The sequence below is a fragment of the Microtus ochrogaster genome, chromosome 5 (genome assembly GCF_000317375.1).
Source record: "Microtus ochrogaster isolate Prairie Vole_2 chromosome 5, MicOch1.0, whole genome shotgun sequence".
Classification (NCBI taxonomy): domain Eukaryota; kingdom Metazoa; phylum Chordata; class Mammalia; order Rodentia; family Cricetidae; genus Microtus; species Microtus ochrogaster.
This window is the reverse complement of record NC_022012.1, coordinates 39186858-39201314: the sequence shown is the minus strand read 5'-3', so window position 1 is coordinate 39201314 and position 14457 is coordinate 39186858. Positions and strand designations below refer to the sequence as shown.

At 50.8% G+C, this 14457-nt stretch overlaps 1 protein-coding gene across 1 annotated transcript; it reads left to right on the top strand.

The window, feature by feature from the left end:
• The first annotated feature begins 1264 nt into the window (after nt 1–1264).
• Nucleotides 1265–13522, top strand: Il10ra (interleukin 10 receptor subunit alpha). Its single transcript, XM_005347226.2, has 7 exons — nt 1265–1411; nt 3228–3348; nt 3848–4032; nt 4862–5028; nt 6080–6230; nt 7678–7799; nt 11784–13522. Exons 1-7 carry the CDS (start codon nt 1345–1347, stop codon nt 12693–12695), a joined length of 1725 nt encoding a protein of 574 aa, XP_005347283.1. The 5' UTR covers nt 1265–1344; the 3' UTR covers nt 12696–13522.
• The last annotated feature ends 935 nt before the right edge of the window (nt 13523–14457 follow it).

The following is a 14457-nucleotide window of genomic DNA, read 5'->3' as shown; positions in this document are numbered from 1 at the left end:
ACCTTGTCATTTACAAAGTTCACACTGGAGAAACACTCAATCCGGTTGCCGGGGGAGGGAACCCTTAATCTCATATCTGTACTGTTTTCAATAAGTTTCCAATTTTATTTTATTTTATTTTTGGTTTTTCGAAACAGGGTTTCTCTGTGGTTTTGGAGCCTGTCCTGGAACTAGCTCTGTAGACCAGGCTGGTCTCGAACTCACAGAGATCCACCTGCCTCTGCCTCCCGAGTGCTGGGATTAAAGGCGTGCACCACCACTGCCCGGCTTAAGTTTCCAATTTTAAGTGAGGCAGGACTGGGAGTTACACTGAGGATCATGCAACTTGCTGATTAAAGGTCGGATTAAAGGTCGCCCATACGTGCTCCACACAGTAGTGTGTCTTCAGTGTGACCAGTAGGCCCCAAGGGGAGTTGGAAATGTCCTTTTAAGAGCAAGAAATCCTAGTGACTCCAGTCCCCCCCCCCCTTTTGTGCCCTCCCAGAACAAAACAGGGTTTCCAGGACAGCATATGTGTGTGCCTGGCAGAAGGGCCCACAGGTGCTGTGCACATCTCGATTAAATTCGGTCGAGATTCACCCTGAAATCCTGTGAGCACTACACTCCTGTGGTAGCAGTGCCACCTGCCAATAAGTGAGGTGGACAAAACCTGGTCTCTCCCACAGTGACATCAATGGTGAAACAGGAAGGCAGACTGAGGTCTTGGCCACCAAAGAGATACTTGGGTGATATCAGGTCTCAAGACATCAGGCCAAATATCACCTCTAACCTGCAGATTCAAGACAAGAACAACCTACAATGCCCGGGGGGGGGGGGTCGTGGACTCCCTCCAAAAGTATGAAGTCAGGTAGGGGACATTCTCTCGCTGTTGGTTTAGCTGGGAGCTAGGGCAACACCAGGACTCTCACAAGTGGCCTGGCACAGTCAGTCCGTTCCTGGCTTTGCTGTCCACTATAGCTCTGCTCCCAACCACAGCAAAAACTTACAAGTTTCTACACCCTGGCCACCTGCGCTGTGAACACACACACACACACACACACACACACACACACACACACACACACCATGCGGCCAGGCTGCCCCATGATGTTGGGAGCCAAGCAAGCAGAAGGGTTCAGCTGCACTTTCACCTTGAGACCAAAACCTCAGGAGATTCGCCTTGACTAGACTTAAGACTACAGAGGTTTCCGAACTCCGCGAAATGAGGGCGGGGCGTACCGAGGCCCCGCCCCCATGTGGCGATCCTGCGGGGCCCCTAGGAGTCAGCGACAGTCTTCAATTCTCACAGCCGCGGCCGGCGGCGCAAAGGCCGGCTCCGGAAGACGATGCGGCTGTGCGCCCAGGATGCTGTCGCGTTTGCTCCTGCTCCTCACCGCTCTCGCCAGCCTGAGCCAGGGCTCCCGCGCACACGGTAGGCTCCCCAGAGCTCGCTCTGTTGCTTTCAAACTTACACTCCACGGAGAATCGGCTTGGATGGCCCTCTTCGGACCTCCGCGATTCCCAGCTCCGGCTCCTTCACGCTGGCAAAATTGGGTCTCGGGCTCACTATTGTGGAATCCGTGGAGGAGGCTAAGATTAACCGTGGCAGCTCTGGAGTGGCCATCAAAGGATGTGTCAGGTCTATAGTTCCCATCCCGTTCCCCTGTTTCCAAATCTATCCACCTCACAGCAAACCATAACTTAACCCTTCTTCTGCTTCTCTGGGGCTCTGACTCTTCCATGACTTCGCCACTTCTTAGACTCCTCTCCCCTTACCGAACCCTACCCTACCATCTCACCCCCATCCTTCCCCTTCTCCCATCCCCCACTCCCTGACCATCGCAGGTAGTCTTTAGCCCTCAACTCATTCCGGCTGCCACTTACCCCCTCCCACTTTACCTAACCCTAGGTAGGTTTCAGTGGCCCAGGAGAGATGAAACCGTGGACATAAGTGGCATAGAGGCATGAAAACTGGGGTCCCAAAACACTTCTTACAGGACTCCAAAATTTGAAGTAAAATCCACACAGCCAGTCATGTGATCTACAGCCGCATTGGGGATGTGGGGCCAGCCCAAACACCACAGACATGGGCTTAGTTTTTCACTCACCCTCCCAGAGTTTTGCAACCGAAACACAGTTTTGAGATTCAAAGGCAGTACACGAAAGAAAGCCAAGGGGGCAGGGACGAGTGTATTTTCTGAGAATGACAGCGTCACTCAAAAAGAAACATGACTGGTGGAACCGATAGTTTTGAGAAGAAGGGAAGTGGGTGCAGAGCAGCCTTCAAGAGAAGTCATCTTAAAGGGTCAAGAAGGCTGGAGAGGAGCAAGGCAACTGTTGGCCTTGCACACTCTTAAGCTGCAGAATTTAAATGGCAGAATTCATCAGCAGAATTCCCTCAGCCCCAACACATTAGCTGAAGGGAGCAGATTGCAGGAGTCTGGAACTAACTCTTTGCCAGTGTATCGACCCTGTACAAACCGCAGTCTTTCACGTAACAATGAAATGGACATTCTTATTTGAATCTCAAGACTGAGTTTCTTGCCTTAGTGACCTCTGGGAGGAGGTCTGGGGCCACAGCTGACTGATTCACTCTGCCTCTACGTCCAGATTCACCTAGGCATCTGGTTATAGCTAGAAACCAGGGAATGGGAAAAGCCCCAAGCCCCGGATCCCAAGATGTCTTCTGGGTTGGAACGCACAGTGATGTCCACAAGCAGTGTCTGTGTATCCAGGAAAGGCCAGGGGCCACAGCTTCAGGGCAGGGCTGGGATGAGAACTTAGTCTTGGGATAGTGCTAGAACAAGAACAGGGATTGGGCAGAGCCAGGGACTGGCTCACCTGCAAGCTCACTGCTCACACACATACCCCTCACTCCCAGCCATCTTCCTAGAATGTTTCAGACTCAGGCTACCCTTGTCAGTCCCTCAGGAGCCTTCTGATCCCATATAGCTATAGATAGAAGGACAGGACACTAGCTGTGGAATCAAACACTTTCTGGATATAGGTCCTCACTGTGCCCTCTTACTAACTCCACTGCCCTTGGGCAAATCAGTTGACTCTCTGGGTTTTTGTTTCTTCCTTAGTAAATTTTGCATGTGTCTAGCTAGAGCCCAGAGCTGCTGTGATCACTAAATGGACCATAGTACCCAGTACGTGAATTATAACCCTTCCCACTCTCACCACCCTCTTCCTAGTGCCTGGGGATAGCTGTGCTTTCTCTAGTGTTGGCATTCTTTTCCCCCTAGGGACAGAGCTGCCCAGCCCCTTTTCTGTGTGGTTTGAAGCCAGATTTTTTGAACACATCCTCCGCTGGACACATATCCCAGTTCAGTCCAAAAGTACCTACTACGAAGTGGCACTCAAGAAGTAAGAAAGCAGGGCCCAAGGGGTGCGGGGGGACCAGAAGGAGATAGGGCAGAGACTAGGTGGCTGAGTTACTGTTGAAATAAGACCAGAAGGGACTCTGACACACCTCTTTGACACATCCTTGCTTAAGCATCATGAGTTGAGCAGTGTGCTGGGATCCCCAAGGTGGGTAGCTGTTGGCTCTGAGGGCTTCCTAGGATTATGAGAATGTACTCACAAGTGTAACTAGATGAAAGGAAGAAGGGGGATTCAGAGTGAGCTACCACATTCTTGTGGAGTATTGAGTTACTTAGCTTCCCACCCAGAAGCCTTCTAGACCATGGATGTCAATAGGGACCTTGATTGAGGAAGAGGGAGACTCTAGGACTAGGGCCATGAGGGTTGCTGCTCCCTTTCTGTTGTTATGGGAACGTTCCACCCTGGCCTTTTCCTTCCCTCTTAAGGGAGAGAGGCATGGGTCCAAGCTGCCTCCCCAGTGCCTGCCCTGCTATCTCCTCAGGTACGGAAACACAACCTGGAAAGACATCCACAGCTGTAGAAAGGTCCAGGCATCGTCCTGTGATCTCACCAAGTTTACCCTGGACCTATACCGCAGCCGTGGCTACCTGGCCAGAGTCCGGGCAGTAGATAAAAACAAGTATTCCAACTGGACCATCACTGAGACCCGCTTCACAGTGGATGAAGGTGCTTTGCCTCTCCTAGACCTAGAACATGGCCTTCTGGGACCCTTCCAGTCAGGAACTCTAGCCTAGGGCTTTTCTGTCTGATCTCACGGCTTCTCACATCAACAGGTTTCCTGGCCAGGGAACTTGTTGCCTCAACAGATCTGAAGCTGTCTGAGATTTTAAAGGGACCTGACATTGTTTATCCTCCGTAAAAGAGGCTGTGGATTGGTTGGCATGTCTGGGTCACGAGAAGCATCACTATGAACTTGTAGAGTTTAGGCAGAGGTACTCATCCCTAAGCAGGCAGAGACAGAGTTCAGATGAGACCTGGCCCCTCATAGGGGTGAATCTCCCAGGTCTTGCCTTTGAGGCTGGAAGATGCACTAAAGAAAAAAGTGAAGACAATTTGTGGGGAGTTCCAAGGGAGTCAGCCTGACCACGGTGGAATTCTTCCATCCACCCAGGGCCTGCACAGGATCTGGGTACAAGGTGGGCTCATTCTGTGGGATTCAGAGCTCGAGGTAAAACTTGGAAGGTCATTGGAAGGTCACTGGAAGGTCGCTGGTTCCCACATGCAAGATTATATGCAAGGGTCAGCTGCCTGCAGAAAGCATACCCTAGGGAGTAGCTTGAAAATTTGTATTTCCAGGAGCCAGGCTGAGAATTTCAGATTTCTCAGATGCTAGAAGACCTATAGCATCTGTAACACATTCCCTATGAAGTTCTTATGTGGGATAGGCTTGTAAACCCAAGGCCTGGGCTTTAGGGTGGTAAGGTTTGACCCGGGAGTCGGGCTGTAAATGCATCCCTAGTTCTCAGCCTCATGCCTTTGCCCCTCTCCCTCTCAGTGATTCTGACGGTCGGGAGTGTGACACTGGAGGTAACCCATGACCATGTCTTTGGGACGATCCATCCTCCCAGGCCCCAGATAGTCCCTGCAGGTGACGAGTATGAACAGATCTTCGAGAATTTCCGCAAATACATGGTTTCCGTCCGAAAGATTCAGGAGGAGAAGGTATGAGGTTCTCCAAGGCCACCAGACCAGGGCTACCGAAACTAGAATCACTGTCATATCCCCACTGGGGAGCTTGGCACACACAGGAAAGAGAGGTTATGGGGATCCAGGAGGGAACTGATAGAGGCAGATCTCTCAAACTATTCCCGGGAGACAGTGAGGAGAACATGCCTACCAACAGCAGTGAGCAAGGCAAACACAACCACCCTTCAGTGTTTTCTTCCACATTGTAGATAAGGACACAGAGCTTCCAGATGTACCGAAACCCAACCCTTGCCGGCCAGACTCCATCAGATGCTCCTACCTCAGTTGTTTCTAGTACTTTTTGTGAAGAGCTTCCATTTCTATAAAAGGCGCCCTTTGCTCTATTAAAGTAAAAGCAGTGGGCGGGGTGATGGCTGAGTAGGTAACGAGCTTTCTATGCACGAGCATTAGGATCTTAGTTCAAATTTCCACAAGCCACATAACGCCAGACTCAGTAGCTCACATTTGTAATCCATTGCTCCTACAGTAAGATGGAAGCTGGAAACAGGAGACTCTGAGAAAGCTTTAGGCGAGCTAGGAGTACCCAGTGGCAAACAATAAAGAGATCTTGTCTCAAACAAAGTCGAAGACAAAGACTGATATCTGATTGATCTCTGACTTCCATGAATGTGATGTGGCACACACACTGCATGCACACACGTTCACACACATACACACACACACACACAAATGCACACATACATGTATATGCAATAGATATCACACGCACACACACACACAAATGATTAGAACAAAATTAGACTGGGTAGTTAACAGAGACGATGGGCTGCACTGACAGTCACGGAATTTGTTATCTTAAAAAAAGATGACTGAAGATACTTGGCAGAGTGCTCTCTAGAGAGCCCCACTCCCCCAGGGCTGGCTCACTTAGCAGCAACCCCTGTCTGGCATCTCAAAGCCCTGGGCTCATCTCCAGCAGAAAACCAAAACTAGGCCCCTCCCACCCTCAGTTTCTGTGTACCACACATAAAAGGATTGTTTACTGTTGTTCTTGTTGCCATTTCAGAACACAACCATGACAGTGGAACAGGAGAACTTCTCCCTCAAAGTCCCCAGAGAGATGGGAGAGTTCTGTATCAAGGTGAAGCCCTTGGTGGAAACCCGAAGTAACCGAGCAGAGTGGTCAGAGGAGCAGTGCTTACATCTCACGGAGCAATGTGAGTAACCCAGACTGCAGACACAGGGTGCTGGAACTGTCCAGAACAATCCAGAAAGTAATGCTCAGGGAGGCTGGTGCCCATACTGGGCCCAGAGCTTCTATATAGAGCTGTCATTCTTCACACGAACCATGGGAGAATTTGCCCCATCCTGCTTAGAATTATTCTAAGTTTAAAAAAAATTATCATTATCTCAACTTCAGTCTCTCCCGTTGGTCTGTTGTCAGAACTGTGGGAAATCTCCAGAAGACAAGTTCCCCTTGACTGGCACCAGGCTTCGGCCTTCTTCTCCCAGCAAGAGACTCCTAGGGAAAGCCTGCTGTTCCTATAGTCAGATAGCCAAAGGAAGGGTGTTCGAGAGTCTCTTCCGAATAGCTTCACTCCTGCCAGGAGGTGACACTGGGGTCCTTCCACCTGAACACAGCTGAGCTTTCCAGGGACCCCTCTCTCCTGTTCCTGTTTGGTCCTCCTCAGGGCCATTGTGGGAAGGGCTCCTCCCTGCCCCGAGTATCCCAGAAGACACAGTGCTGACCTGGCTCTTTGACAGAGCTGTTGGAGTCAGCAGAAACTGGTTTCAGGCCCTCAGCCAGGGGCCCAGGCCCTTTCTCAGGATGGGTTATCAAGTGTAGTTGTGTCTCATCCTTGAGAGCCTTTCAACCCGCTGACTGCCCAGAGGGAGCCGTAGCTAGCAAGCCTCGGCAGCTGATGTAAGTGTACACATTGTACCCAGTGTGTGCCCTGGGAGTGTCCCATCCAGCAAACATGAAAGGGACTCTTCACAGAGTTGTGGTATATTCCAGTGCAGCTCACTGTCGTGAAAGACCCAGCGCAGAATAAGTCAGCAAGTGTATGTCGGCCGCTTTGTGTGCTGCTGGGATTTTCATCATCCTTATGTACAAAAGGTTTGCTGAAATCTTGGCTTTATTGCTTACATGTGACCTAGAACGAGTGGCTTAGTGTCTCAGGGCCTCAGGATCTCAATATGTAAAATGGGTTGATGCTGGCATTGACAGCTAAGGGTCAAGCAACATGGGTGAGGTGTCTGACAAGCATCCTGAGGCAGTTTCGTAATTTTTCCCGTTAAATACAGACAGTGGGACTCGTATTCTTTATGATTGATTTGTTAGTTTATCCACAGCTTGTAAGAGGTACAGCTGGGATTTAGATCTAGGTACAGATGCCTCAGGCTCAGCTCTCACCACCATTTTCTCCTGCCTCAGTTTTCATTGGCCATTGTGGTAATCCCCCAGAGGCAAAGCCCATGTGTTACTGAAGGAACTGGTGACAACCGAACCTTTCTAGGAACCTAGATACCTCTCGGGCTCTGATCCACCAATTGCCTATGCAGATGACCTGGGGCCATTCACCAAGTATGTTCTGATCATAGCCAAGGGATCTCTGAGGACTGTACCTTTTGTGCCTCAAACCTATCTTTCTGGGTCTCCAGATTTCACCTTGACCAACCTCAGCATCCTCTTCATTTCCATCCTGATACTCTGCGGAGCCCTGGTCTGCCTGGCTCTCCAGCACTACATCCGGCGACGCCCGGGGAAGTTGCCTGCAGTCCTGGTGAGTGCTCTGTCCTTCCTATATTCCTGCATGGTCAGGGCATCCTCATCCAGCAAGCACACACTAAACCCAGTCTGCAGAACAGTGCCTCTGAGTAGCCCAGAGACCGCATGCACACGCAGGTGCACACATGCTGAGTTAGCACGGTTTTGTCATCCAGGCAACGGCCTGTGGAGTAGCCGCTGTACACCATGAATTGATCCTGGTTATTATCCTCATTTTAACCAGTGGTAAACTAAGTTGCTTGTGCTCACAGGGTCACACAGTTGGGAGGGGTTGTAGGGGAGGCTTGTTATCATCCTATCGTGAGGCTGCTGAGGGAGGAGTGTACAAGACAGAAAGAGGGCTAGAGCGCTCCCAGAGAGTAGAGAGCAGAGTGGAGAGCTGACCCAGAGAGGAAAGGGCTTGTGGGGAAGCCATGACCTCCTTCCTCTATCAGACAGAGGCATATGTGATAAACCAGCCTCCAGAAACCATCCTATAAGAACTCCAAACCTCTACTGGTCTCTAGCCTGGTCTCAGGCTGTGTCAGAGGTGGCTAGCCACAGCCCCTGGACCCTGGATAATATATGCACTATTAATGTATGGTAGATGGCTGTAGACCATGTATATATGGATCTAGTTGGACAGGCACTGGGAAGGGAAACAACCCTATAGAGGAGTCCTGAAGTCTCTAGGAAAAATAAGGAGACACCCGTACACACATACATACAGGGAGAGGAGTGGGGGAGGAGAGAGGAGAAAATAAATGTATGTGTGTGTGTGTGTGTGTGTGTGTGTGTGTGTGTGTGTGTGTAAAGATGGGATGGCCTGGCCTAATCAGGGCCTTTGCCTAGGCAAGAGTCTGTTCTCAGGTCAATGACCCAAATGTAGAGAACTCTAAGGAAGAGATGGGCGAGCCAGCCCTTACAGTTCTCAAGGGTTTACTAGTTCTTCCTGCATCTAGCTAAAGTTTGTCCTCATCATCTCTCTCCGTGCTCCCGGGAGATTCAGTTCCCTAGACACACGCCCCTTGGCTTGTTCCAAGGGAATCTTAACTCATAGTCTGTGCAGGGCTAGGAGCCTGGGTACTGGTGGTTTGGGGTGAATGAACCACACTGCTGAGCCTGGCTCTGTGGAGAGTGGGATCCAGGAAGTGGGAGAGGGCAGCCCTGTTCCTGGAGAGGCTCAGGGACGAATAAAGTGGTGTTTGAGCTAACTACAGAGCATCCTCCTGAGTTACAAGTGCTGTCATGGAGGAAACTGGCCGATGTGAACTTGAGGGGTTCTCGGTACTTGATGCCAGCCCGTGCCAGCCAGGTGTAAATGTAACATGAAATAGGCAGAGATTAGAGATTTCCAGATGCCCAGAATGACAGGCAACTTCTTGTTGATTCCTTCTGAGCCTGTGTGTCGTAGCTTTGCTGTTCCCATGAGAGCTTTGCTCCTCAGATTTAAACTGCCCAGGTCCACGTAACAGTTGCCCCTGTCTGTGGGGGTGACATGGATGAGAGAGCCCTGGCACGTTCCTGAATTTACTCTGAGCCATCTGCCGATTTGAGCTGAGCCTCCAGCAGGTCATTGAAGTCAGTTCTATGTCAGTTCTGTGAAGCAAACTGGGGATTGCAAATCCAGAGTAGCTGTGTATAACTCGGGGTTTGTCCTTTTTGCTGGTGACTCCTAGCGTATCATCTAAGCTCTCTGAGCCTTGGGTTTTTCTCTAGGACACAGGGGTGATGAAACTCCTACAGAATTGCCAGGGAATATGATTCCACCCAGCATATATTTATTGAGTGTCTTTTACTTAACCCGGACGATCCGACCACTGCACACACTTCATCTTCGCCATCAGAAGGCGCGTGCTGTCGTTAATTCCATCTATGGATGAGAAGCTAAAGTTTAGAAAAAGGATACTGGCTCAGTGACAAGCTGCTAAAAGATACCACCTTCACCGCTAATCACTGTGGCCACTATGGACCTAGTTGGCCATAGTGGCCATAGTAACAGGGACACAACCAGGAGGCATTGCTTTGGAGTCATTAAGTGTCAGGGAAATGCGGGCAGGGGCGCAGCAGAGTCAATCAACAAACCTGACTAGTTCCGGCTCAGCTCAGGCGCTTAGAGAGAGGAGTAAGATTGGATGGTCACTGCCTCTAGAGATCACATTGCAGTGTCTTAAGTAGAGTTGCTAGGGCTGCAGTGAGATGCTGGGACCAAAAAGCAAGTTGGGGAGTAAAGGGTCATTGACCTATACTTCCATATTGCTCATCGTCAAAGTCAGTCAGGACAGGAACTCAAACGGGACAGGATCCCAGAGGCAGGAGCTGATGCAGAAGCCATGGAGAAACAGCTGACTGACTTGCTCCCCATGGCTTGCTCAGTTTGCTTTCTTTTATTTAATAGTGAAAATTCAGATGTCTTATGATTGGTATTGATATTTTTTTAATTTAAGAAAATTTATTTTCATGATTTTATGAGTGTTTGCCTGCATGTATGTATGTATGCATATATGTGTACCATCTGCATGCCTGATCCCCACAGAAGCCATAAGAAAGCACTGGACTCCCGGCACTGGAGTTAGGGATGGTTGTGAGTCACCTTGTAGGTCCTGGGGACCAAACCCAGTCCTTTGGAAGAGCAGCAAGTGATCTTAATCACTGAGCCGTCTCTCCAGTCCCCGATGAGTACCCGGGATCAGCATTCCAGGGATGGCACCACCCACAATGGACCGGGCCCTCCCCTATCAATCACAAACGAAGAAAATGCCTTACCGCAGATTTTATGGAGGCATTTTCTCAACTAGGCATTCCTCCTTTCAGATATCTCTAGCTTGTGTGTCAAGTGGGCATAAGATCAGCCAGCACATAGAGGAGCTAAGTTTAGGAAGAAGGAAGGAAGGAAAGCATGGGGAAAAGGCTGCAGCACTGGTTTGGCCTGAGTGCCTGCAAAGTCCCTCTGAAGAGGTAGCATTCGAGCTGGACAAAGAGGACACAGACATGTGGAGTGCTAAGAGTATCCCTAGGACAGTGGTCAGCAAGGGCCCTGTGCCAGGGCTGCCCTTGCCTTGCTCAGGACAGGAAGGGTACCACCATGGAGAGAGCAGAGGAACAAACTGAAAAGTGTTCAGTGGCTTCTCCGGGACCCTTAGCAACTAAGCCCTTGACTGCAAGCTACAAAACTCAAAGGATGGCAGGATAGAAAGATGGGATGGGATGGGATGGGGGTTAAACACACTGGGACGCCTCTCTACTTACTCCCCATGACTAGCGTCAGTGACTTCCTCGCGCGGCACACACAGGTGCTCACTTAGCAACTAGTTCTTACTTGGGGCTGGTGTCTGAAGAGTTTGAAATACACCTCAGTATGGGCCCGGCTTTCCAAGCCTCATCCAGGCCGCAGAGATTTCTCCAATTTCAGCAAGACCCCATGAAATGTGGCCCTGGGAACACTAGTTACCTGTGTCCCTGCCTGGGCTAAACCATGAAGCCCCCTTGGGAGAAAATTCTAACGCCAGTACGAATCTGAGGAGCACCATGCAGGCTGCCCAGGCTCTGTTCCCACTCTACACCTCCCCCACAGTTGCTCACCTGACACCCGAGAAGGTCCTTGCAGGTGGCCACACCTCTCACTGTATAAGTCTCATTGCTGTGGCAAAGGCCTGTGCCTGGCAAAGGCCTGTGCCCGGCAAAAGCAACTTGAAAAAGGGAGGGTTTGTTTGGGCTCACAGTTTGAGGTTCAAAGCCATCACGGGAGGGAAGGCATGGCAGCGGGAGCGTGCGGCAGCTGGTCGCATTGCTACAGTCAGGAAGCTGAGAGGTGAATGCTGGTGCCCAGCTCACATTCTCATCTCTTCACCCCAGGACTCCAGCCCACGGGATAGTGTCATATCCAGGGTAAGTCTTCCAAGCTAACACCCTTATAGACATACTTTGTAGAACCACGTGGTTCTCAATACAGTCAAACTGAGCATGACAATCGTCACACTCACCCTGCCTTTCCTCCCAGGTCTTCAAGAAGCCCCATGACTTCCTCCCAGTCAACCCTGTCTGCCCAGAAACTCTCAACACTGTCCACATCCTGGACCTGGAGGCCTTCCGGAAGGTGTCCCCAGAGCTGAGAGACTCCGTCTTGCATGGCAGCACGGATAGTGGCTTTGGTAGTGGCAAGCCTTCACTGCAGACTGAAGAGTCCCAGTTTCTCCTTCCTGGCCCCCACCTCCAGGCACAAGGGACTCTGGGAAAGGAAGAGCTTCTGGAGCTACGGGACAGCTGTGGGGACAACACAGACAGTGGGATCTGCCTGCAGGAACACAGCTTACATTCCAGCATGGGGCCCGCCTGGAAGCAGCCGTTTGGATTCACCAGTCAGGGCCAGGAAGACAATGACATTAACTTAATCCAGAGTTCTCCAGGACAGCCTAAGAACACGCAGAGTGACTCTGCCTTGGACCATGTCCATATCCTAGAACCTGGAGTCTCTGAGGAGAAAGACCAAGTCACGGTGACATCCCAGGGCTACCAGAAACAGACCCAATGGAAGGAAGGGGCGGCAGACCCAGCAGGACATGTGGACAAAGAGCTTTCCTTGACAGATGACTTTGACCCTAAACTCAGGGTGTGCTTGCAGGCTGAGTTAACTTGGCCTCCACCAGCTCTGGCCAAGGGTTATTTGAAACAGGAATCCCAAGGGGTGACCCCAGCACCAGGAGGGACCCCGAGTAAGCAATGGAGTCAGCTGACTGAAGAATGGTCACTCCTGGGCGTGGTTAGCTGTGACGACCTAAGCACAGAGGGCTGGAATTTTGCCCCTAAACTTGCCCCTCTGGACTATGGGGCAGCCCCTGGTGGCCTCCTGGATAGCTTTGACTCTAACCTGGCCACCCTGCCGCTGATCTCCAGCCTGCAGGTAGAGGAATGACATGGTCTAAGGGCTCGTTGTATTCCAGCCATGCCTGCTCTCCTGCCTGCGCTAGGAGGGCCCAGGAGTCAAAGAAATGTGTGGGCCTTTTTCTACAAATCCACCAAGGCCAGCTAGCCAAGCCCCTTGGGGCAGGAAAAGGCCATCTTGCTGGGCAAGTGTCCGGTACATGGGAGGTTGTGTCTGCTTCTGCTGAGATGGGCCCTGAGGACTCCAGCCTACCTGAGCAGGGTGGACAGAGACCTCACCTCTCAGGGCTGGGTTCTGTACTGGAAGAACCTGTGTTTGGGAGGAACCCCAGGGATTTCTAGATATGGTAAGGTTACCAGGCTGAAGTCAGAGCAGCCCGGAGGTCCACAGAGGAGTGGGAGTAGCCAGCCTCCTGCAAAGTACAGAGGGAATAGGAACCAGGCTTAATGTTGTCACGGAGAGATGAGCCCCGACTTGGACATGGTACCTGTAACTGGAAGATCTTGAGGTGCATGCCACCCCGAATGATCAGCCAGCTACTTCAGAACCATGGGGCTAAAGGAACTGAGACCCACAATCTGTGACCCTTGTGGGGTGTCTCTACTATCCATCTGTAGACATCTCCCTGTTTTGACATCTGTGTCCCCCTGGCTTATCTTCAGTGGCCAAGCCATTGCTCCTTGCCACTCACTATCGTGCTGACAGGCCAGACAAACTATGGTTGTCTGTGTTAGCACACTACCGTTTATGTGGTCTTTGGGTGTAGACACTGACCCAGCCTTAAGACTTAGATATCTAGCCGGGTGGTGGTGGCGCACGCCTTTAATCCCAGCACTCGGGAGGCAGAGGCAGGCTGATCTCTGTGAGTTCGAGACCAGCCTGGTCTACAGAGCTAGTTCCAGGACAGGCTCCAAAGCCACAGAGAAACCCTGTCTCGAAAAACCAAAAAAAAAAAAAAAAAAAAAAAAAAAAAAAAAAGACTTAGATATCTGTATTTGCTGCTATTTTCTAAATACAGACCCAGAGAACAGGGTCCTGGGCTGGCATGACCTTGGTCCAGCAGCTTCTTCAGAGGACTAAAATAAGAGTGAATCGCTAGGAAGTCCCTCCTGAATGTTAGACAAGTTGGCCCGGGGGTGATAGTTTTGATCTTGCCATCCTCTGGGCTAGTAGGAAGTAGACTGTGGAAACCATCTGCCCACAGGTAGCTTCTGCCTCATGCCAAGGTCTCAGAGATCTTGCAGGAGCTTAGGCCCTTGTGCCAAAATAGCTGCTAGTAACTGGGGCTCAGGGCTGGTCCCACTTCCCTAGACTGTATTTGAGACCTGCGCTCAAACAAAGGCAGTTTGCATCCGCCAAGCAAGGATGCTGGAGAAAGGGCAAGGCTGCTGATCCCCTCACAGTGCCTATCCCTGAGCCCGGAGTTTCTCTGAAGCCTTCCGAAAACAGGCTGTGTGACCTTAGAGAGCTTGCCACTCTGCCAAGAAGGCCACGATGCCAGTCCGGTACCAGAGCTCCTTCTGAAGTTGGAAGGACTCCTTGGGATTGCTTGGGAACCTTTATTTATTTATTTTGCTCCCTTATTTATTGAAGAGGCAGCATAGCACAGGTGCAGGGCTTAGGGTCTCTCAGGAGCTCTAGTTTTGACTGCACTGTTTCTAGCTGTGTGACCTTGGGCAAGTCACAGTTTCCTCTTTGCGCCTCAGTTCCTGTCTGTATGTAAAACTTGAAAAGTTCCCAACAAGCCCAATCCCTCGGACTGTGGAGTCCTACCGAGAAAATGGACATAAAT

Excerpts from the sequence above, each read along its gene's own strand:
- Il10ra (XM_005347226.2), top strand. The coding sequence starts at position 1,345 with ATGCTGTCGCGTTTGCTCCTGCTCCTCACCGCTCTCGCCAGCCTGAGC. Across the intron at positions 4,033-4,861 it reads CCGCTTCACAGTGGATGAAG|TGATTCTGACGGTCGGGAGT; the intron begins GTGCTTTGCCTC and ends TCTCCCTCTCAG. Across the intron at positions 5,029-6,079 it reads GAAAGATTCAGGAGGAGAAG|AACACAACCATGACAGTGGA; the intron begins GTATGAGGTTCT and ends TTGCCATTTCAG.